At 45.7% G+C, this 20814-nt stretch overlaps 4 protein-coding genes across 5 annotated transcripts; 2 read left to right on the top strand and 2 right to left on the bottom strand.

Moving 5' to 3' along the window:
• Nucleotides 1-2: 2 nt before the first annotated feature.
• On the bottom strand, nucleotides 3-837 carry LOC105462824. Its single transcript, XM_011709673.1, has 2 exons — nucleotides 287-837; nucleotides 3-64 (listed from the first exon to the last, which is right to left on the bottom strand). Exons 1-2 carry the CDS (start codon nucleotides 643-645, stop codon nucleotides 40-42), a joined length of 384 nt encoding a protein of 127 aa, XP_011707975.1. The 5' UTR covers nucleotides 646-837; the 3' UTR covers nucleotides 3-39.
• A 45-nt stretch (nucleotides 838-882) lies between these two features.
• On the bottom strand, nucleotides 883-4309 carry LOC105462812 (UBX domain-containing protein 7). Its single transcript, XM_011709665.1, has 8 exons — nucleotides 4064-4309; nucleotides 3546-3791; nucleotides 3192-3469; nucleotides 2828-3103; nucleotides 2685-2742; nucleotides 2433-2600; nucleotides 2118-2203; nucleotides 883-2049 (listed from the first exon to the last, which is right to left on the bottom strand). The coding sequence occupies exons 1-8, from the start codon at nucleotides 4101-4103 to the stop codon at nucleotides 1891-1893; spliced, it is 1311 nt and encodes a 436-aa protein (XP_011707967.1). The 5' UTR covers nucleotides 4104-4309; the 3' UTR covers nucleotides 883-1890.
• Nucleotides 4310-5135: 826 nt separating this feature from the next.
• LOC105462838 (HAUS augmin-like complex subunit 3) lies at nucleotides 5136-16603 on the top strand. Of its 2 annotated transcripts, XM_011709698.1 has the most exons (10): nucleotides 5136-5513; nucleotides 5594-5812; nucleotides 6285-6471; nucleotides 6557-6777; nucleotides 7106-7234; nucleotides 7367-7703; nucleotides 7819-8054; nucleotides 8140-8308; nucleotides 8550-8745; nucleotides 14616-16603. In XM_011709698.1, the coding sequence occupies exons 1-9, from the start codon at nucleotides 5332-5334 to the stop codon at nucleotides 8703-8705; spliced, it is 1836 nt and encodes a 611-aa protein (XP_011708000.1). In that variant the 5' UTR covers nucleotides 5136-5331; the 3' UTR covers nucleotides 8706-8745; nucleotides 14616-16603. The 2 variants fall into 2 exon arrangements, with proteins under 2 accessions (XP_011708000.1, XP_011707992.1); XM_011709690.1 differs by lacking the exon at nucleotides 14616-16603 and having other exon boundaries at nucleotides 8550-9178.
• Nucleotides 10062-16601, top strand: LOC105462830 (lysine-specific demethylase 7A-like). Its single transcript, XM_011709681.1, has one exon. It carries the CDS (start codon nucleotides 11871-11873, stop codon nucleotides 12492-12494), a length of 624 nt encoding a protein of 207 aa, XP_011707983.1. The 5' UTR covers nucleotides 10062-11870; the 3' UTR covers nucleotides 12495-16601.
• Nucleotides 16604-20814: the final 4211 nt, after the last annotated feature.

Below are 20814 nucleotides of genomic sequence, written 5' to 3' on the forward strand. Positions count from 1 at the left end.
TCTCGAATTTCCTAGCAATGTTTAACCAATCGTTTTCATTCAAACAAGAAGGAAGTACTTTTTTCTGCAGACAATTCCAAATAGTATTACAGGTTTCTTCAATAATTTTACTTACAGTTGTTAATCCAACAAGATATTGATATAAAATTGATGACATTGAATCACCAAAAGCTAGGAACCTAACCAATAAAAAAATGTGAACTATAGAAAAAATGTATATATAGATAAGTACAGATAAATAAAAAATATCAAATCTATAATATAATTTAATTTACCTATAATTTACCTTAATGTCAGGCATAAACGTTCTGCTGCAGATATAGGCTCCCTAATTATCGTCTTTTTCATAATAAATGGAGCTACTAAATTCAACAACTCCTCAAATTGTGCAGGAATCATACAAAAATAATTTCGAAATCGAGCTTCTTCCAAAATAATGACAGGAAAGATTGCGTGATAAAATCCATGATTGTATCGTTCTTTGAATATTGGATTTATCCAATAACGCTTCTTACGATAATTTCTTCTTTTCTGTTGTAATTCATTTATCAAAACTGCTGCTAAAAGTTTTTTATGTCGCCGATTTTGTTCTAATAATTTCTTCGTACTCTCGTTTAACCACATATAATATTTTCTTCCGAACATTTTAAATACGATTGACGCTAAATTTGACGTTGCCGCTTTTTGTGCAAGCCAGCGTCAACTATGATCACGTGGCTTACTTTGACGCTAAAAATGAACGTCAAGCATCAGCATGAAAAGGCACCTTAAAAAGTAACATTTGTAACTGCTGACAAATGAACTATTAAATTACATTTAAGGGAACAAGAATTTTATGTAAAAAAAAGCGGTGCAGGATATATGTGAAATATTAATACGCGATTTAATTAAATGATATATTTAATATAAGTACACACTTAATAGGAGAAACTACCATGTATATTACAGAATTGTGGTACTATACACTGAGAAATAAGTAAAAATACAGTTGACATACATGACATGAAGTGTATCTATAGTCGATGCGTATTATCAGTACAGTCTACTGGCATTAATTATAATCCGTACTTGTAAACTATCCTGACCCTATGTCTATCTTAATTATATCGGCAGTTTCAACTTGAACTGATTACCTTAATGAAAAGATCATAAGTTGATATACCTTGTATTATCAGCAATGTATATAATAATGAAATCGTTTTCATTATCGTATATATATATTTTTTTATTTAATTGTGATATATTGTAGTATGGAATCTTACTTGTTGTTTATATCTTGAGTCACATTGACAAGTTTCGTATAGAACGCTCCAAAATGTTTTATTGTATCACGTAGCAATGCCGTAAAATGACTGCCAAGATGTAGCGTTTTGCTTTATGTGCCACTTTGAAATACTCCAAAAAAAAAAACATAATACGCGTGATATGGACGGCACTTGCGAACTTTTGCAGAAATCGTAATATAATGAAACTAGAAGTGTGTAATATTGAACGACGATTCGGCAGTAACTACATGCAATGCAACCGTTTCCTCCCCATGAATCACAATCTTAAATCCTACTTTAAGATAGAAAGATTACTGAACGCATTTTTCATACGACATGAACACCGAATGGCAGTGCCTTTATCATTTGTCTCACACGACAAAAAAAATTTGTCTTTTCACTCTAAGACATGCCTAAATATGAGAAGTCTAATAAATTGATTCATTATAATTTTAAGGAACAGATCCAACTCTAGAGTTTTAACTATACAATTTTTACAAACTCTCGTATGCAATTGATGTGGAAGTAACAATGACACAAAACTTCAAATACTTAAATTGCCGCTTGAAGTCTAATTCGAAAAATTATGTAATGGAAGCAATTACGTTGCATTCATAGGATATTACTATATCTTCGTTATGAATACTGTGTTCGTTGGAAACAGGATTGTGTCTAGCAGACGAGTATTTGCGGACAGGGCGCCGACGTTTGTCTTCGGGAATGGCACCAAAAAGGTATGCTCTGTCGCTGGAAAACCCATTTCCTCCATTTTAATCAAAAAGTCCTAAAACAAAAAAGTTATATTATATCTTCCTTTTTCGTGCGATTTAGGAACGAGACTCGAACACATACTTCTATGGTGTCTGTAGCACACATTGATATTGTCTCCTTCGCACCATTAGGCAGTCGTAGACAGAGTCGTAGAAACGGTTCGTCGCCTGGAATTGAAAAGTTAATTTGCAGGTGAAATAGAGTACACGTCAAGGAGACGCCATACACATTACAGATATGTCCACTTCTACCAATGTAGATTAACTTTAATCTCGGTTTAACTTAATTTTTGCCTTTTTCTAGTTCTAAGAATTAGAAGATAAAGAATAAATTAAACCGACATTAAAGTTGATCTACACATTGATAGAAATGGCCATATTAAACTGTCACACTTACCCGTCTCAGGTTTAGCTGTATCTGATTTCAATTTTTCGTCCTTTTGCTGCTTGGTCGCGCATTCATTCAGCTTCCTCTTTTTATTAAAAGCAGTATTGCTGCTACTTGGAACATTCAAACTCGGAACACTTGAACTGGTAATATTATCAGACGCTACACTCTCATTTCCTGCGTACATAAAACAAATATTTCACAAATCGAATAAAACGCGGTGTGCTGTAAAAATTAATTCTTAACTTTAAAGATACTAACCAAGATCTACAACTTTCTCTGATAAAAGTCTAGAAGTTTTGCTACTAGGTCCACAATCCTGGAAAAAAAAGAGGAACAAATTATAATACACAAATCAGTTACGAAAGAGAAAGAAAACAAAATTATTAAATTTAGATACTAACATTTTTTATTTGATCAGCTATAGTATTTCGCTTTGGAGGCGTCGTGGGAAAATTATTCCAATCTTTAGAGTCGGACGTAACTTGCGTGGTGGCACTCTCTGGAGACGGGTGCGTGCTCAACACGTCATTTAGATCGGATATCAGGCTGTCCACGGTAATGTTATTGTAAGTTTTCATACATTCCCCCGTCCTAGGGTCCACAATCGCCAGGTAGGGATACGCCACCACATTGTAGAAGTCTATGTAACGCTTCCCATCCGACGTGTTGGACAAGACCTGATTGGAAGGTACGAAATGTAGCTCAATGAATCGGATCGAGTACAAACTGCGGGAGGTACGACATATATATTCTGGTACGACATACTTGCCACAGGATAAAGTGATCCTTCACAATTTCTTGGATGTGCTCGTTGGGCCAGACGTCCCTGTTGAGAACCTGGCAGCTGAACTCCTGCGGATTCTGAACGTTGACGAGCAGCCAGCGGTTCAGCGTCTTCGCGTGGTCCCGCGCTTCCATGAAGGAGCCCAGGAAGAGAATGTCGCACGGCGGTCGAAACAGATCCTCCAGCCGCTTCGACTTCTTCTGGGTCATGTTGTGCTTCGCGCCAGTCACTCGGCGAGTCATCTCCTCCTCCTGTCGCTCTGCGTCAATCATGCGACAATGTGAATGTGCTACGCGTATTCCAATTGACGTTGAAATGGAATATACAATACGTACGGGTCTCCACCGCAAAATCTCTGAATCTGTCAAACACATTGTTGGACAACTGCGGCAGTGAACACACTGGCTCCGAGGGCACCAGTATCTCACGCGTGGGTAGGATAGGAGCCCTCACGGGCGGCTCGGGCGGATTCGCGTTCTCGGCCTCCGGCGGTCTGCCACCCTCGAACATCAGGCTGATCGCCATCTCCACGTTGCCGTCGGCCAACGCCAGGTACTGCTGTGCCGTCGCCTCGCTCTCGCCTTAAACGACAGGACACAAACTCTGAGGCCCACGTCTCGTCCCGTCGTCCGTTCTTATATCGCGAATACATTCGTTTTCAGCATTGACATATTTTTGACATTCGCGGCCGTCTCGTCGCGATTCGACTCGGGAATGCTCGACGAGAAGCGCGCGTTATCCGCAGGTGCTTCGCGACGCTAGCTGCAGGTATAGCTGCAGTGCGATCGGCGCATATTTAACCTGAACGAGACAGAATTCTCGCGCTGACGCACGGGCCGAATGCAACACTTACCCGTCACCTCGATAAACTTCTCAATCAGTTCGCGATCCATCGCGCGGGCTCCTACCTCGCGGGTTCAGAAGGATTTTTCTCGCCGCGCGAAGATATACCCGACCGCGCAGGAAGAAAAATACCTCCAAATCTCTCCGTCCGTCTCCCTTCCTCCCTGCCTCTCTCACTCTCGCTCTTTCTCTGCCCACTCACCACGCACCGAATGACATCTCGAGCAACCACACGGCACGCTGCATCACTCTTGCGCTAGCTGTGTATACTATAAAGTATAAACATATCTCACCACCTGATGCATGAAATCCTTCTTCCTGACATACAATTTTCTCGAAATAATATCTGTACGTACTATCGTTAGAATTACTCCGATTCGAAGTGTTTTGAATAATTATACTGCTGGTATTAATTATTTAACGGCCCATATAGATAGGAACAAGGGACTCGATGTAACTTTTGTTTTCGTCAATTGTATATACTTACGCGATGTAGAGAATATTATTTTTAGAATTTTCGTGTAATAACGATCACAATTGCATTTCTTATAATGTAAATTTCTAATAAAAGATTTACAGTAAAATTCTCTGCAAAATTAACAAGATTCTATGCGAGATTATAATTAAATCATTGACTGCAATTATATAATAATGCTTAGCTGTTCGAATATTTGCAGAGATTTAATTAAAAAATATGATGGTAAATATTAATATCCCAAAGAGAATTTAAGTCTCTCGAATCTAAACAAGTTGTTATATCTTAAAATTTCGAAGACGTGTCTATTTGACATCTGAAATATTTGAGACATCTTATAATTCTTATTTCTCCTTATAATTCGTAATTCTTCTTATTTGAATATTTGTCCCGGTATTTTATTCATGTCTTAAAAATATGTTTTAAAAAAATTTTTTAATGTCAATATAGTCGATGCCATGTAGGAATGAAATAACTATAATTACATGTAGTTGACAGTCGATAAATTCGCGAATGATTTTATCGACTTTAATTACCGATGCAGTTCATTCACCTACAGCTTCGGCTGCGTTCCGTTTCCGGCATTTTGCGCATGGAACGCAGTCTTGATCGGTCTTGATTGGCCGCCGACGACACATTTGCGATACACAGTTGAATACAAAAGATTCAAATGGACGTGAAATATAAGCATCGTTGAAACAGCGTGCTGTGCGAGAGGGACCGTTCAGTCAATGTGATGTGAGACACGATTGGAAGCTCTTGTGGAAGCCGAAGCGTCGTCTCGGCAGAGCGTGATATAAAAGATGAGCATCACCGGGAAACGGCTGTACAACAAGCTTCGCGGACTGCGTCCGGATCTGTCGTCGGGCACCACGTCCGAGATTTTGAGCAAAATATGCGACGACCCGAGCACGCAGCCCTTCCTGGAGTGGTTCTGCAAGAACGTGAGCAGCGCCAATATTCTCACCTACGAGGAGATAAAATTGTAAGCCGCTTCCTCTTGCTGGACCTCGGTTGCCGGGAACGACTTGGATTCCCCTTCTGATGGTTCCTCTCTTTTTACAGAAAAAATATGTTGGAAGATGCGGGCGAGATGTTAGAGGGCGAGGCGTTGGACGCCGCGTTGAAGGAGGCCACCAGAGATTGCCCGGACTTGTTGCAGCTCGTCGACCCGGACGATACGCGTCGAGAGGATCTATTTGTGGAATACGAAGCGTTGAAGGAGAGCTGCAAGGAGGATGAGGAGTATCTACAGTCGTTGAAGAACAGTATGAGAACTCTGAGGTAAGGACTTTTATAAAATTAGACCTCTCTCTCTTTCTAAAATTAGATTTTCTCTCTTTTGAAATATCCATGTTGTTCCAAAAAGATATTCGTGATTGCATATCCTAACATCCGCTGCATCATATTCATGTTATTTACATTCTGGCCTACCAATTTGCCCTCTTGTCTGAGCCATTACTCGGATCAGGTATCTCACAATATTTTGTTTTTCAACTTTAGCTGGCCTTGTGCCGCATCGTTATAGAATTTTCGCTGAATCATACTCTTCCAAGTAACGCTATTCTCTTTCCGCGAATTTCAAGTCTTGTGAACCTTTTCGTAAGAGCACCGCTGTCTATCGAAAGTGAAAATAAATCAACTGAACGTTCTTGCATAAATTATACCTAACAATGTAATTATTCTTAATCTCCTGATTGATCTCTCTAAACACATGTGCTAGTGAAATAATTTAGAAAAATTTGCTTTGTTGTAGAGAAATCGAGAACAAGCTGGACGACGACACCGAAGAGGCGGAAACTATGCTGAACAAAGAGCAGATTGAGACGGAAAAGGCGTACGACGATTGCAGTGTCATTCTGAAGGAATTTGATAAGGACAATTGTCAGTTTTCCAAGGATATCGAGAGTCTGCTGAATGTGTACGCCAATGCCGCTAAGAATGTAATTACCTTAAACTTTGTAACTAGTTGCACACAAGAGTATTTTATTTGATTCACTGTCATTTTTGTCATTTTCTTTTCTCCAGCAAGGCAGCGCGGTGTTGTGGTCGCAAATGCTCACCGACTTGTTTATTAAACAGATAGAACTGTACAATCATTATCTGGGTATTCATATAAAGAAGCAGTTTGGAACTAATGCTAACAAGGGAGAGCAAGAAGAGGATTCAGATTATGGATCTCTAATAAATGATAGCAGGGACAAGCAGATGGACGAAAGGATGCAAGAGTTATATTTGTGTAAGACAAAGTAAGTGAGCAGGCAAATATCCCTTTCGAAAAAGGAGGACGTTAAAAAGGGGCCGATTTTGGCCCTCAAATGTGTAAACAACAGTGTTTTTACGGCCCCTTTTTAACATTCTCCTTTAAGGCTGTCACACATACAGAAATTTTAGTCGTAATCATAAGGCCGTAAGCAAATTGACTAAATCACGATCGAAATCTTACGTTTTAGAATGTTCGACTGTGATTGGTTAGTATACTTACGACTTTACGGTTAATTAAAATTTTTGTGCGTGTGATGGCTATTGAGCGACACAATTAGCGACTGTATTTCTTCTTATTTTTCTCATACACAGTTTAACCAACTCTAAATTCGAAGAGATCAATGCTAGCGTTCAAGAGGAATCTTGCGTGGCGATGTTACAGTGCGCACAGGACATCTACAACGGCGGAATTTTAAAAGTGCCCGAGGATAGTAAATTGCAGTAAGCAAAAATATCATTTCGTGTTAAATTAAATTGCCTCGTAGAATAAGTAATGTTTTATGATTTGAACGTGAAAGAGAAAAAAAAAAGTACGTTCTACATACTTAATCGCAATATTTTACTTGTAAACAGCGACGAGATACAAATGTTGACCATGAAACGGGATATCTTGGAGCAGAACGTCGAGCTTTTGCGGGATCAGCAGTTACCGGCGATAGTGCAATACGCGGAAATGGAGACGATAAAGATCCTGAAGAACGACGCACTCGCCCGTCTCGAGCGGAGGAAAGCCCGCCTCGAGAAGCTCAAGAATTTACATTCTCTCGCGGGGGAGCACGGACACGTTCACGTGGACCTGCTGTGTATGTTAATGGAAATGCAATTTCGCTGCCTGCGCGAGGTTGCCGAATTCATCGCCGACGCTCGTCATTACATTGTCACGGAATACAAGCTCTCTTCGGCGAGATGCGTTAGTAATTAACGATATTTTTTTCGCACTTTCTCTCAATTCGGTGTTTTAATGGAAATAATAATTTTCGCTCATTCGTAGAAATAATACTTATTTATAATGAATAAATGCGTAGGAAGTGATGCAGCAGGAACAGGACGAATATGCGAGCCTCGTAACGCAATCTTCAAAAGCGTACAACGCGTTTAAACGAATATTCATATCCATGATGCTCGGTGACGATGTCCCGGACGATGTCTCGCTCTCTACCGCGTTGAAAAGATACGATGATTTATTAGCCGACAACGCGGAGAAGAAGAAATCGATATTGCAAACATATCTGACTAATAACATCGACAAGTTACAGAAGTTGTAAGTGTCAATAATTTCATTAATTTTATTATTAATATGATAAGTTACAGAGGTAACAGAAAAAGGTATATTTCTGTGACTTTAGGGAGAATGAAATTAACAAGGATTACACGGCCGAGACGCAAAATGGACCGACGATCAGCCTCAAGCCGATCTCATTTGAAATAAGCTCCAAGTGCGAGGAAATATCCGCGAGCGTTCAAGAAGTGCAAAAAGATATAACAAAGATCAGGAGTCGGTTCAAGGAACGAATGGTACGGCGCTATTTAAACTAAAATTGAAATTAATTTTCATGAATTAGAATTATATTCAAATAAAATTTTTAGTTTTAATATGTAATTTATTTATAATATTTGATGACTTCGAAAATTATATTTCTTATTTTAAAATAGCCCTAAAAGATTCTTTACATTTTTATACTTTTATTATATTTAAATATATTTAATAGTTTGTGAAAATCATGCGACATTTGCTAATATAATTCTCGCATTGCAGAGGATGGACGCCAATCTGGAACGCGAGAAGGACATTTTGTGGCAGAGATTCTTGGCAGAACCCGATACGTTAAGAATGGGATACGAGGAAGCGAAACGAAAAGCGAACGAGTCTCACTTCGGAGAGGACGGCGTAGAAAGTAAACCGAGTCAGTAAATTGACGAATTTACAAAATCAATGTTGTACAGGAAGAAGAGTGAGTTGTTCAATATAGATTTATAATAATAGTACGCTTGTGTATTTTTATACTGGTTTTTTTATATCAGAAAAAGAATTATCAAATTCAAGTAGCACAAAATACATAACGATGATCAGGAGTTAGTTCATAGAACGAATGGTACGGCTATTTAAACTAAAATTTAAATTAATTTTTGTTTAAATAGCGTCGTACCATTCGTTCTTTGAATTGACTCCTGATCCTCGTTATGTCTTTTTGTGTTATTTGAATTTGATTTATTTCTTTTCCGATTTAAAAAAAACTGACCCTCGTTATATCTCTTTGCACCTCTCGAGTCTTATAATTCTTTTTCTAAAGGTACTATTATACTATGAATCTATTATATTTATTATGAATCTGTTATATGTATTATGAATCTATTATATGAATTTGAAATCTGTTTACGGTAAAATGCCAAGCCACTCGTTTCCTCCGTACACACACATTAGCCCCTCGTCCTTCTAATTCTTTTAAGTTATTAAGAGGAAACCCGATCGCGCCGCCGAGTTTTCGCGGAGACGTAATACGCGCGGAGCATTACGTGGACGCGATAATGAATGATTCGTCCCAAGGACGAGTGTGTGTGTGCGTGCACGCTGGGCGCACGCGCGTATAAACACGACGAGGGATGACGTAGAGGAGGTGCCCGAGTGTAACCTTGATCCGCGCGCATCGACGTCCCCTCCCTCCCTTCCTCTCGTTCCAGCCTCTTCTGTTCTCTCATCGATATGTTGCTCGTCCGTCCTTCTCTTCTCTCCCCCACCCCTCCATCCCTTTGTCGCAAATTTCGTTCAAAATCACGAAGCTTCCAAGAGAGTTTGTACATATATGCATGTATATACACATAAAAGAGGATTATAAGAAAACGCCTCGCTTATGAAACGCCCGTTTCGAAGGCGTCTTATCGGCCTCGTGGCGTATTCCTCGCGCGGACACGACAAAGGCGTTTTTGCGATCGCCAACGAAGCGTGCTTGCTTTCTTGGCGAACGCGAGGCGGGAGGGAGGGAGGGAGGGAGAAAGGCGAAAGAGAAGAGAGAAACACGGAACGGGGAAGTGGCGAGGCGAGGAGTATTATCGATTCGCCGGGGACCCCGTGAGTTAACGGTTTGTTTACACGAGCCGGCGGGCGCGGGGCGAGACGGGCGCCGCGCGCCGGCTCGCTCGGGCCCGCGTCGGCCGGCGGGCGGGCGGGCGGCGGGGTAGAGCCGAGCGGGGCGCATGCGCCGCCCGACCAAAACAATAATAACAGAGTAGAAGGTTCATGGCTGGCGGACGTACACGGGCGGCCGCTCGCTCTTCGCTCTCCGTGCTCGCTGAAGCCTGCCGCTGCTCTGGCGCGCTGCTCCGCTCCGCGGCGGTCAAGTGATCGGAGGGCCCCCGTGTTGCGTCGTGTCGACGACGGCGGACGGTTGTGTGTCGCGCGCGGTGAAGAAACACACGCCAGGTAAACAAAGGAGCAGGCGCGCAGCGCGCGTATCCCGTTTTTTTAACGCGCCGCGCGTATTACCGCCCGTGCGTTTTATCGTACCCCCGCCGTCGGGTGGGTTAATCGCGCCGACTCCTCGCGGAGAGCGGAGTTACATGTGAGGGGACAAACGCGAAGTGCACCGAGACTACCTCGAAGTCGGAGCGACGGAGGTTTCCACGTTTCCGACTGACTCGTATACGAGCTGACATTTAAATCGAGACTGCGGAGAGCCGTTCTCGGCCGAGTAAACAAGTGGAATTGCAAGTGGAGCAACGAGCCGCGTTGGAATTGAGACTACCTCAGGACGACACAAGGGAGGACAAGAGGCAGGGGATTGTAAATAGAAGAAATCGCGGAGATCGGAGGAATCCCGTCGGCTGGTGTGTATATTCGAAAGCTGGAGCGCCGCCGCCGCGCGTGAGAGATACCATCTTCCCGTCGGGCCAAAATAATAATCACTCGCTCTCTCCGTGTTACCGAGCCTCCTCGTTCTCTCCCACCCCCTCGGCGCGTTACCTCATCGCGGAGCGGAGAGTAGTAGGTGCGTGTAACGAGCGTATGCGCGCGTTGTGCAACCCGCGCCGCACCGATCGGAGAGGAGAGCGAGCGAAGGAGCGAGAGAGAAAGAGAGTCACACATTCGGGCGCAAGGCACACTGTGTGTGTGTGTGTATGTGTGTGTGTACGTTCGATCGGCCTGGAAGCAAAACAATGCGCTGCTGGTGTAGCGCGCAGTGGTGAGAGGAGGAGCTCTCTGTGTGCGCGTGTGCCTGTCGCTGCTGTGTGTATATATACGTGTACCTGCAGCTGCTCTGGCCGTGCGACGCGGCGCGCGCGCTAGTGTGCGTTTGTTTATGCGCGTAGATTAGCCGCACGCTCGTACTCGCGGCGCGGGGCCGTTCATTCAACAGCCAGCCGCGCTTCGACGCGCGCGCGAGACTCTCCGTGTAAGCGCGTACTCGCGTTTCGCCGACGTTTCGAGAAAGCATCCAGAGGAACGGTGACGGATATCGCCCGCCACCGCCGCGCGCGTATTTACCGAGTGAATCATACGCGTCCCCGTTGGATTACGCACGTCGGACGCGCCTGTACGGATATATATACACCGCTACCGTGTGTTATTGTTGACGTGTATCGACGACGACGTCGTGCGAGTCGGAGCGCTAATCGGAGAACGACCGCGGTGGTTACATAGTTTCCGTCGTGGGAAACGGGGTCTCACAGTCTCCCCGCGCTGAGATTTTTCTCTCATACACAAGAAGAAACTCTGTTTACCCTGGAAGGGAGAGTGCAGTGCGTTCTCTCTCTCTCTCGCTCTTCCCACTTATTCTGCCTGTTTATTATATCGCAGGGGACCGTCGACTCAGGTAAACACCGAAGGAAGGAAAGAGAGAGAGGCGAAGTATCGTCGGCGTGAAGAAGAGAGACAGACCTCGGTGAAAGAGCGAGACGGGAACGTCGGCGATTAGAAGGAGAGAGGACAAAAACATACACAACAGCTCCGAGAGAAACCGTCGAGTCCCCATTGCACAGTCTGTTTGGTACGGGTCTAGGTGGTTGCGTGCACCGCGTGCAAGAATATCCGTGTGTGTCCAGAGAGAGAGAGAAAGAGAGGTAGCGTGAAACCGCGGAGAGGATGCCGAGCGCCGAGGAGACGACGTATCTGATCGGCGTGATGCCGGACGGCGCGGCGCAGGCGGACGCGTTCCTGACGCGCGACGTCGACCTGCTGGTGTCGCAGATCAAGGAGAACCTGCGGCTGTCCAGCCTGAAGGCCAAGTCCAGCATCAGCCACAAGAACAGCCGGCCGTCGCCGTACCGGGTGCCGGCGCGTTCCTGGGCGGACCCGGTGGCCGGCTGCGAGATCTGCGGCCTGCGGTCGAACGGCCAGCAGCAGCAGCAACAACAACAACAGCAGCAGCAGCAGCAGAATCACGTGACCGCCGGTCAACATCATCACCATCACCACCACCACCACCACTATCACAGCCATTTCAAGAGGAGCGAGAGAAGGGTAGACGACGACCCGTACGAGGTGCTTCAGGAGCTGCTGCGCGAGGGCGGCCTCATCAAGGAGGCGGTCAAGAGGCTGCAGGAGAACCTCGACGAGCTCTCGAGCTCGGAGGTCGACGAGGACGACGTGGTGGACGATGAGGACGACGAGGTGCGACGGCCCGGCGGCGGTTACCGCAGAAAGCCGTACTTCTACGACTCCGAGGACGAGCCGTTGCCGCCGATGTACGAGCCCCTGGAGCTATGAGGCGTCCGACGGCAGCAGCGACGCCTGGGAACAACTTTTACCACGGACGTTCCTGCGTGAGGCACGATATGCGCATTCTTCTCCGCGACCCATTCTTTTCCTTTCTTTCTTCTCGCGAGGAAGGGTCGAGATTTTTCTAGAACGCTTTTCAAAGGGCAGAGGGGGGGAAACGCTTCCTTTGTGCGACACGGGACGGAAAGTGTCTCGAAAGTGGATCAGAGAATTCCGTCGGAAGGAGGAAGACGATAACGAAGAGTATCCTGTGAGAACACGTTTCCCTCGTCTGCTCCCCGCCGCGTGGGAGTCCCGGGCCCGACGGCCGCGACGATGACACAGTGTGCGTGTGCGCGTGTAGACACAATTAGGCGAGAGCTCGCCTTACATGGCCGTGTTTGTAAATACGCTGCGTTGTCGGCGCTGCGCGATAGCGCTACGCCTCGCCGCCGCGCTGTATCGACGCCCCGCGCGCGGACGGACCTACGTGGAAGACTTATGGCCGCCGAGCCGAGACCCGAGCGCGGCCCGTCGCCGCTCGACTCGCTTCACCCACCGTTCGAAGCTCTGTACGCACGCGAGATGTTGTTCCTTTCCCCGTGCTGTTCCACATCGCGTACCTCAGATCCATTTGTTAAAAATATCGCTCTGGCGAACTTAACGCTCGTAATCGACGTGACGACCTCAACGCGTCGTCCTCCGCGTTCAGAAGCCATACGCAACACATGTTCCTTCCTTTTTTTTTTGTTTTTCCGGTCGGTACTCCGTACCGTGATTAACGATGATTATCGATATTCCGAACTATTAAGAAATATCACCGGCGATAATCGCAGCGCAAAGCCGATAGAATTCTTTATATGTATATATTTTGAAGTATTGGAAAACGCGCGTGTGTGTATATATATCTATACATACACGTATAAAATGTATATAATATATATAAATTTGTTGTTGTTCTACGTGGTATCTCGTAGTTATTAAAATATCGGCAGATATCGTTATCACAGCGTGGAGTGCCTGTAACATAACTGATTCATCATGAAATCCGTGATTAACGCTTCAAATGCTGAGCGAATAGAGGTGATTAAAAAAAGATATGTGACAATATTATTTTATATAATACGATATTTTACTTGACAAAGCTCTGCTGGTTAGAGATTTATTATTTCTTCGACTTCGCTTGATGGAAAAAGGGGTTTATATCTAAGAAAGTTTTCAACGTCCTCGTTACTGTAAAAAATAATCGCCAATTACGCACGTTCGTACGGCATTTGAAGAGTTAATCTAGCACGTCATCATTCGTCATCTCGCGCGGACTGTCTTGGCTCGAGTTGCATAAGAAGTCTGTGTTAAATCAATTCCGAGTAAGCGAGACGCGCGCTGTTCGTCGACGCTTGTCTCGATTGTAGCATTAAACGGAGAAAGAAAGATCTAATAAAAAGTTTTAGTACAATCGTATTTGTGTAATAGTGCAATTGTTTGTTTTATATAATTGGAGTTTGTTTGCGAGTGGCACCGGCGGAGGATTTACAGTTTTAATCCTCAGAGATAACGACCTCGTATAGCTTGGCATAATTAAAAAAAAGAAAAAAAAAGAGAGTTTACAACGTGCCTCGGATACCGTAAACACAGCGAGTACCGCGAAGAAATAGCTGTTAATTAGTTTGTAATTATTATCATGTGACAGCCTCTCTCTCTCGTGAGTCTGCATTATTAAACGTGAGTCTGCCGTTCGAATTCGAAGAACGCGCTGTCGCGCGGGAACTCTGTAATCCTCTCGAAAGCACAATGTCTGTCTCAATATTCCGCCGCGTCGGTCGAGCCCGTGCCGTTAAAACGGCAATAGGTCTTGCCCGCCTATCGATTTGCTAGCGCTGAATTCGTTATCTCACGCGACGCACGTGAACGTTCGCGTCGACGTTCTATAAATGGTGAGACTTTCCGTTAGAATCAGAAAATGCCACCCGCAAAGAAACCGCCGGAGCGCGACGAAGGCGAGTCGTCGTCGTCGTCGTAGCTTTCCAGAGAAAAAAAAAGTCTGAGAGCTAAAGAGAAAGATCTCCGCGTTGTCGCGAATTAATTTGCAGGATTTTCTCAAATTTTTAAATTCGGCACTTTTCTTTCTAGCACCGCAGTAGCACAGACTTCGAGGCTATAAAATTTGTACCGAGCACGTGCGAGTAGAGAGAGAGAGAGAGAGTGTGTGTGAAGGGAAGAGGAGAGGAAGAGTACACACGAGTATCGAAGATACTCCTCAAGCTGTTAAACAAGGACAATCAGATCCTGGGCCCCCAGGATTACATACACAGTTCCACTTCGAGTGAGTAAACTGCGATGTTCGCAGCCGATTCAACGATTAATTATATATATTAACGATGCCTTTGCATTGCGTGGCGGAAGTATTAGGGGCACAATGCGCCACGGAGAGGAGGACATACAAGAGACACGGTGATCTCATTTATTTTTTCATGATGCGCGCAACGAGCGGGCCACGGGCCCGCCGATCGATGCGAGGCGAGATCATTGATAGTTTAGCGTATATAGGCTCGGTTTAGTTCCCGACAGCTGCGTCCTTAATCCTAAAGGGTACAAGATACTGTCTGTCCGTTCGGCGAAAAGCGGAAGCAAGCGAGTGGGGGGAGTGTTACTGTTGGCTAGGAGAGGGAGGTCGGCGGAAGCTTTACACGAAGACGCTCACGTCCGCGAGGAGCGTGTCGTGAGAATCGGACTGACAATTCGTTGTACAAACGGAGGTTTCCGTCGCCCAGGCTGAGTATGGGCGATTTTGTCTCATTTATGAAATTGTATATCGAGGAAGGAGCGATTTTTTTGAAAATTAGCGAAAGACTGCGTTGCGAGGTGAAGGAGAAATCTCTACGGGATTCCGATTCGTTGTATCGTTTAGGATAAAACGCGCTGGAGTATTAACGAAGAGACGTGTAAGAATGTCAAAGATTTAGATAATGTCCACGTTGCGGGGAATCTCCGCGGGAGGGAAATGAAAAAAAAAAGAGATGGTCGGAGGGAGGAACCGCGACCGCGCGTTAACGTGGATCTGTATAATAATACATTTAGCTTTATATCCCTTTCTCTGTGCATGTTTTAGTGCATAGTTACTTATCGCTATCGATCGCTAGAGGAGAGACACGCTGTGTGTTGTTGTGTAAACATACATTGTATCCGCACGTACAAGATATACGCGTGCGTTGCACGAGTTCGCGCGGCGAGATGCTGCTCCATCGTCGCGTGATTCATTTCATCGCGGGTTTAAAGATAAGGGAGGGAGGAGCGAGAGAGAGAGAGAGAGATATCCGTAATACGAGAATCCCTACGAGGCAGCAGTGACGTCACGGGTTGACATAATTACAAAGAGGACTATTACTCCTCGCGATAATATCGCCGTGATGACGCGCGGTGCCGCTTATTACTAATTTCTCATCGCGCGAGGTTTCTATTCCGAAATCTCGCAATCAACTCGAGGAAGGAGCCCTCGATTATTCCCGGGAGCGCGCGCGAGTGACGTCACGGCTGCAGCGTCCGGGATTTTATTGTACACGTGGCGTAAAACGCGGTCGCGGCGGCACACATACACACACAAACACACGAATGACGCAATAAAACGACACACTTGTATGTATAGCGCGACACCCGTAGGATTCGAAGAAACGAGGGATCGTTTCGTGGCTTCGGGGGGGTCGGTCTCGCGACGACGGTTTTTGCCGCCTTATCCGACTAATTAGATAAGCTAGCAATTAGTTACCGCGCGTACCTATATTGCGAGCGGAGCGAACGAATTGCGTCAGGATTCCACTGTTCCGGACGGGGATGCCTGTGTGCGTGCGTGCGTGAGCAGTGTGAGTGCGTGCGTGAGCAACGTGAGTGCGAGCGAGAGCGTGCGTGGGAAGAGCGTTGCGTTAGTCACTTCGTTCTCTTTTTCCTCTCTTTTTTTTTTCTACATGAGTGAGCGCAATCCTTCGTTCTTTTCTATAAGTTTTCGTCGTTAAAGAACCGTGCATTATGGAAACTATATCTCGTTGTGATCGCGCCGGGCTCGCACGTCCGGCAAGTCTTAATTAAATGAAAAAAATAAATAAAGTTCAAAGTTTCGATGCAGACAGTGTGTGTATTGTCTATATGTTTTCATGCCGCGTAAGAGAGCGCGCGCGTTTCGTGTTCTCGCATATATACTATTGACCGCGCGCTGTCACGCGAAAACTTTCCACCGATCGTCCAGTCTGCCGCCGCTTCTCCTATGGTTCTCCCGCTGTCTTCCCCGGTCTCGCTTCCCTCTTCCTTCCACCGTCGTTCCGTCGTCGACATCAAACGGTTTCGCCTGATGTGCCAGCGTCTGATGACGGAGCGTGCCGCAAATACACGTATCGCGGATATGCGCGCGCGCTCTGGTATTATACGGGACGTCTTGTCATTACCGTTCCTTCCTTCGCTTCGCTCGAAGGAAAATTTCGCAAGCTAATCGCGGAATCGTTTAACGTGCGTCTCGCCGGATCTGCTCACTCGCGCGTAAACAGATGACAGAAAACGTCTCACCTTTAATATACGTAATCCAATATTTCGCATGGATATTTCCAACTTCGCGACACCCGAGGCGTTTAGGACGGATGCCTGTACGAAATTTATATCTTGGGACAATATTGACTCAACGTATCGTCAAATGAAGTCACCGTGAGGAACAGCAATGTATACGGTAACGGGACACCCCGTATAAGCCGGCAGTTCACTGGCCTTCTGATCGTTGGCGCGCGTTAAAGCTGGCTCCTATACGTGCCAGCAGCACCTAGAAGATTTGCTTTCAGCCGCGCAGCTGTATGTAGCTATAGCATTACTCGCTGATCTATCTTGCGTTGGTAGTAACCGCGAGAGATAAACCGTCGCGATATTACGCGGAAACCGCGATATACTCGCCTCCTCGGATTTTTCCCAGCGGATTCTGCTATCGCGGTGGACATTTCCCCCCTCCCCCCATCCGCTCCCTTTCAGCGTTTAATATCCGTATCCCTTGGTCGAAAAAGCGACTTTCCGATGATATCGGCGCTGCGATATCCGAAAGCTCGCGGCGTTGACGCGTATAACATGTAGCAAAAGTGGACTGGTATAGGGCGAGTGCCATTTCACAGTAATTTCCGCAAAAGCGTCGACTGCAATAATGACGGTAATAACCCAGCGGTAAATTATGGCTTTTGGAGGTCTTAGAACGGATGTAGAACGATACCGGCGCGTTTTTTACGAGTCATTTTGTCCGACGCCTCTGACCTGAAACCGACGGTATAATACGAACAAGAAAGAGAGAAAGAGAGAAAGAGAAAGGGGAAAAGGGTCGGTCGTCAATTTCAGGCAGGCAGGTCATTTAATAATTGGCCGCTTTCGGAAATTAACGGCAGCTGCCTCGCCGGCACGTAACGGCGACGCAATTGTTGTTTCGTCGCCTTGCGTAATGAAACGACGATTCATTATTTCGTGTCTAGAGATTTTTAATTTCGCTGTGAATCGTTATACATATATAATATGACGTTCACTTCCTGCAATATTTATTTTCTAACATCTCAATTATTTTATAATTAACGTACCTAATGTATAATTATTTTTTCTTATTAATACAGATAATTAAAGATATTCTCTCTTGGCTTCGATAATTTTCGAATTTTTACGATTCGCTGCTCGCGAAATGTGTGTTATATTGAGGGTAATATATATTTTTTTATCGCAACGCTAAAAGTTGAGAGGGATCAAGCTTGAGGGTCGAACTTGACCTCGAGAAAAGTCAAATGTCATCGTGAGACACGGGGACTCGCGAAAGCGGGAGATTGGAGCCGATGGGAGTCGGCTGCTTTTCGCGAAGTCACCGCGCGTCCGCGAAATCCGCGTTCGCCGACGAAGACGACGACGACGGCGGAGACTTTGATCGAATGACTGGCGACATTTCTCGGTGTTTGCGGCAAACGCAAACGAGAACTCGGAATAAATCGGGTCGAATAAATAAACGTCAGCACCACAGGTTCGATGTTTTTACGCGCGTTCGCGCGTAATGCATGCGTACGTGGTGTATACATTATTCGGACTGGGATTGCGAGGTCTTAGCTAACGAAGCGACCCGTTTTCGTCAGCGCCGCGACGACCTGTCGCAACGACCTCGCGTCTTTATTACCGCGCGTACACATGTATTTTCTTGCCACTATTATGCAATTAGAACTTTCCCGAAGGTGATCGCATTTGCCGCGATACCGGCCGCCTATCGCGTAACCGGGGTGTAATCAATGAGTACGCGCGCGCGTGTGTACCGCGCATTACCACCGGCCGGCCGGCCGGCCGCGCGAAAATAAACGGCGGAAAACTTGGCTCGGTCTGACCCAATTCAAGAAACGTCCATTTATATTGTATACGTTTGTCCACCATCTGGCGTTCCGCGCGCGCGCGCGCGCGCACACGCGAACACACAGATGTTAATTTTGCATTAATGCAGAACGCTTTCGCGCGCGAGAGCAGCGACGATAGATGTAAGTCGAATTGAACAATAAACGCGGAGAAGTCTCTCGAAACCGAGAGACGCGCGAGAAGTTTCGACCGGATGTTTCGCGATACGATGAGTTTCTTGCTATCGTACAGCGTGGTATTTTTAGCGGCGGTGCGTTTGTGATATCTCGCCGTATATCCTTATCAGATCGGGTTTCGCAAAGATTCACGCGAGCGCGCGCGAATGCTCTTTTTCTTCGGTCAAAATGTTCAATTTTTCGAAGATGCACGACGGCCTTGACGGTTATCCGATGTGTGTACATATATATGTATATACACGTGTTAAAACTTCGGTCGCGATATTAACACGTAATTTAACTATCTGTACGATAAAACGTGGACGCCCCCGAGGCCTCGATAAAAGAATTGATTTCTCGTTGTATCGAGGCTTTTCAGGCAAAACCAGATAAAAAGCAACGGGAATTATAGGCGACAAGCCCGGGCAATCAATACAAACGAAATCACCATTTATCGTTTCTCCTTTTTTTCCACTCTGCGAAGTGGGGCGGGAAATCTGCATTCTACATCAGCACAATTTGTTTAATTGATTTCGCCGTCGGCCGCGATGCTTTTTATCACGTTTCGCGCATTGGCAAATAGGCGCCTTATATAATATACGTGTAACGCTCGGGCGACCTTCGGGCAAGGCCTTCGGGCTTGTCGTTAGTAAACTGAGAATAGGATCCCGACATCGGCGGCCGAGAGTTCGAAAGAATACCTTGCGCTATAAATGTATACGCGAGACGGCGTTGCGTCGTAGTTTTTGCTCGGTGATGCGCCGTTTTTCTTGGCGAAAAAAAAAGGAAGCAGCGGCAGGAATGAAAAATAAAATCGTGTTTCGAGATATTTTGGAATTCCGATAATTTTTTGATATGGGGGAGGACACCGCTGGGACAGTCGGAAACTTGCGTGCGGCAAGTGATACGTGGTGTATACACGCGGTGAATCAGACCTTTCCTAATGAGTCATCGGCCGCGAGTTTTCGATTCGCCTCTCGGTCCCGACATCCTTTCGGTCGTACCGAGAAACGCCGTGTTGATGTTACATCATCCGTCATCCCGAAATGCACATCAGAGATAACGCGACAAATCGAACTCGCGCGCTTATCGTGATAATTATTAACAACGCCACGCGATGTTTCGACGAATCGCGGAGATGTACTCGAGGATTGCCTTATCTCGGCCGGCCTCGTTGAATCGGGTCTAACATTGTTATATTTTTCCACTGCGCCGGGATTGCGTGGAGCGACCCGGTCGTTTCGATAGCGATCTCCGCGCTGATCTCACAGATCGGCGCGGAGTTAACGGCACGGCCGCGAGTCAACAATTCGTCTAATAACAGATATCGGCCTTGTCCGTGTGTTGACACAGATTTCGGCGCGAGATAGCGAACGCGATGCGACCCACTTGGACAAGAGAGAGAGACAGGAAAAAAAGAAAGAGATGTGCGCGAGATAGCCGGTTATACTCGTTAAGATCGCTCGCCTTCCGGTGATCGGATAAATGCAGGAAAGATTATACGAGCATTGATTGATCGAACGAAAATACGAGAATATATATTTTCGGAGAATATTTTCTGAACGTTATAAGCGAGTTACGCAAAAAAAAAAGACTCGTTCCGTCGCTCTTCGTTATTCGTTTAACATTTTAACATAAATCGAGCCTGCTAGGACAGGGTAAAGATTCTCTCTCTCGTAATGCGGCGATTTGCAGTCTGGATGCCTTCGAAAAAAAAAAACAAAAAAAAAACGTAAACACCAGGCCCGGCATTTTGTCGGCGAGCCGTTGCGTGAAACGCG

The sequence above is a fragment of the Wasmannia auropunctata genome, unplaced genomic scaffold (genome assembly GCF_000956235.1).
Source record: "Wasmannia auropunctata unplaced genomic scaffold, wasmannia.A_1.0 LD336116.1, whole genome shotgun sequence".
NCBI classification, from domain to species: Eukaryota; Metazoa; Arthropoda; class Insecta; order Hymenoptera; family Formicidae; genus Wasmannia; species Wasmannia auropunctata.